Raw genomic sequence first — 2307 nt, 5'->3', positions numbered from 1 at the left:
TTAGACTGGGGTTTTTTTCCGTTTTGGTGACTGGGTGCTAAACGAGATCCTGAAAGTTATGAAGGGAAAAAAAAACGGATCGTGTGAACTTACCGACAGTCCCCTCCCACCCCTTCGGAAAACATTTTCCCCACAAATTTCTTTATAATCGTAATCTATGCTGTTTGAAAGCTTATACTGAAGTGTGTGTGTATAAAAGTATATGTATACATATATATATATATCGACATACATCCACACATGTATGTGCACACACACACATACTAGCTTAAAAACCACACTCTGTGTAGACTTTTAGAGTCGGGCATCAGATGTGGTGTGCTGATATGGTCATGTGATGCATATGGACAAGGACAGCTGTGTGAAGAAGTGCTCCACTCTAACAGTGGAGGGAACCTGTGGAAGAGGTAGACCCAGGAAGATATGGGATGAGGTAGTGAAGCATGATTTTTGAATGTGGGGCCTCAAGGAGGCAATGACTAATGACCGAGACCTTTGGCGGTATGTCGTGCTTGTGAAGACTTGTCAAGCCAAGTGATATCATAGCTGTAGCTGATGCCAATGTTGCATAATTGCCTGTAAAAAGCACCCTTCAAACTTTGGGCAATATGCTGTGCTTGAGAAAACCTGTTAAGCCAAGTGAAATAATAGTCATGGCCAATGCGAGTACTGTCAGACTAGCACCAGTGCTGGTGGCATGTAAAAAACACCGTTCAAACACTGGGCCTCATGGAGGCAGTGACAGGTGACCGAAGCCTTTGGTGATATATTGTGCTTGTGTAGACCTGTCAAGCCAAGTGAGATCGTAGTCGTTGCCAATGCTGCATCATGTCAATAGCACCCACCACTACACACTTGGAGTGGTTGGCATTAGGAAGGTCATCCATGCAGGATCAGATTGATACCTGGGGTAGCTCCCTGGCTTACCAGTTTTCAGTCAAACCGTCCAACCCATGCCAGCATGGAAAGCAGATGTTAAACAATGATGATGATAATGGAAGTGTACAGAAAATAATTATTATTGGTGCTGGAGAAAACAAAAACAGATCTTTGAATTGCAGGGGCAATTCCTGATTAGAAATAGATGACAGAGTTCTTGTATGCACAACAACATGCAACTTGGAGAAATGAGCACATGCTTCACTTTGGGTGATGGATGACACTTTTAAAACTGAGTATTTTATCAAGTAAGGTTGAGTGATTATGAAGTTCACTTCCAAACCACATAGTTTTGGACCTTGGGCAAGAATCTTCTACTAGAAACACTGGGGACAACTAATGCCTTGTGATTGGATTTGGTAGGCAAAAAGGTGGCATCTCTGTATAAATATGTGTATTTTGTGTTTGCTTATATCCCCGATAACCACATAGTTCAGCAAAAGAACTCACAGAATAAGTACCAAATTATAGGCCCAGACATGGCTGTGCGGTTAAGAAGTGTGTTTCACAACCAAGTGTTTTCAGGTTTAGTGCCACTATATGGTGCTTCCATAACCCCAGACCAACCAATGCCCTGTATTTGATGCATTTTCACATTAAAGCTTTTCTCATTGTCACACTGAGTTGTGAATCCACTCAGCAGCATTTTCTGCCAAATACACTGACAAAGAAAAAAAAAAAACAGGAGAAAAATTGTTTGTAACAGTTGGAGGTTCACTCTGTGAGCCATCATAGGACACAATTCAATATCTGCATTCCTGATATTGCTACCAAAGAGGAAAAAAATGTAGTAACTTAATTGACAAACTTGGACGACTTTATTTACTGCAAACAATATTTTGACATTGATACAGTTACTTTTCTGTATGGAAACATTTGTGTGTATTAAAGCTGGTTTTATAAGAGAATGATTTACTACAGATATCACAATGATAGGGCTTTTCTCCTGTATGAATACGGTTGTGTGTAGTTAAGCTTTCTTTATGAGTGAATGATTTACCGCAGATATCACAACGATATGGCTTTTCTCCTGTATGAATACGGTTATGTTTAGTCAAGTCACCATTTTGTGAGAATGATTTACCACAGGTAACACAGTGATATGGTTTCTCTCCTGTATGAATACGTATGTGTTCAGTCAAGCGATGACTTCGAGAGAATGAATTACCACAGATATCACAGTGATATGGCTTCTCACCTGTATGAATAAATTTGTGAGTGACTAAGACATGTCTCTGAGAGAATGAATTACCACAGATGTCACAATGATACAGCTTTTCTCCTGTATGAATGCGATTGTGCTTAGTTAAATCACTTTGTCTAGAGAATGATTTACCACAAATATCACAATGATATGGCTTCTCTCCT

The 2307-nt window shown here is 40.0% G+C and overlaps 1 protein-coding gene across 1 annotated transcript in view; it reads right to left on the bottom strand.

Moving 5' to 3' along the window:
• Positions 1-1734: 1734 nt before the first annotated feature.
• LOC106877952 (zinc finger protein 845-like) overlaps positions 1735-2307 on the bottom strand; it is a 28644-nt gene continuing 28071 nt past the window's right edge. The window contains exon 4 of the mRNA XM_052977782.1: positions 1735-2305. Within this exon, the coding sequence (XP_052833742.1) occupies positions 1794-2305 (512 nt within the window). The 3' untranslated portion in view covers positions 1735-1793. The remainder of the gene's footprint in view (positions 2306-2307) is intronic.

The sequence above is a fragment of the Octopus bimaculoides genome, chromosome 28 (genome assembly GCF_001194135.2).
Source record: "Octopus bimaculoides isolate UCB-OBI-ISO-001 chromosome 28, ASM119413v2, whole genome shotgun sequence".
In the NCBI taxonomy this organism is placed as follows: Eukaryota; Metazoa; Mollusca; class Cephalopoda; order Octopoda; family Octopodidae; genus Octopus; species Octopus bimaculoides.
Note: the sequence above shows the minus strand (reverse complement) of the source record. Positions and strands in the feature narration are given on the sequence as shown.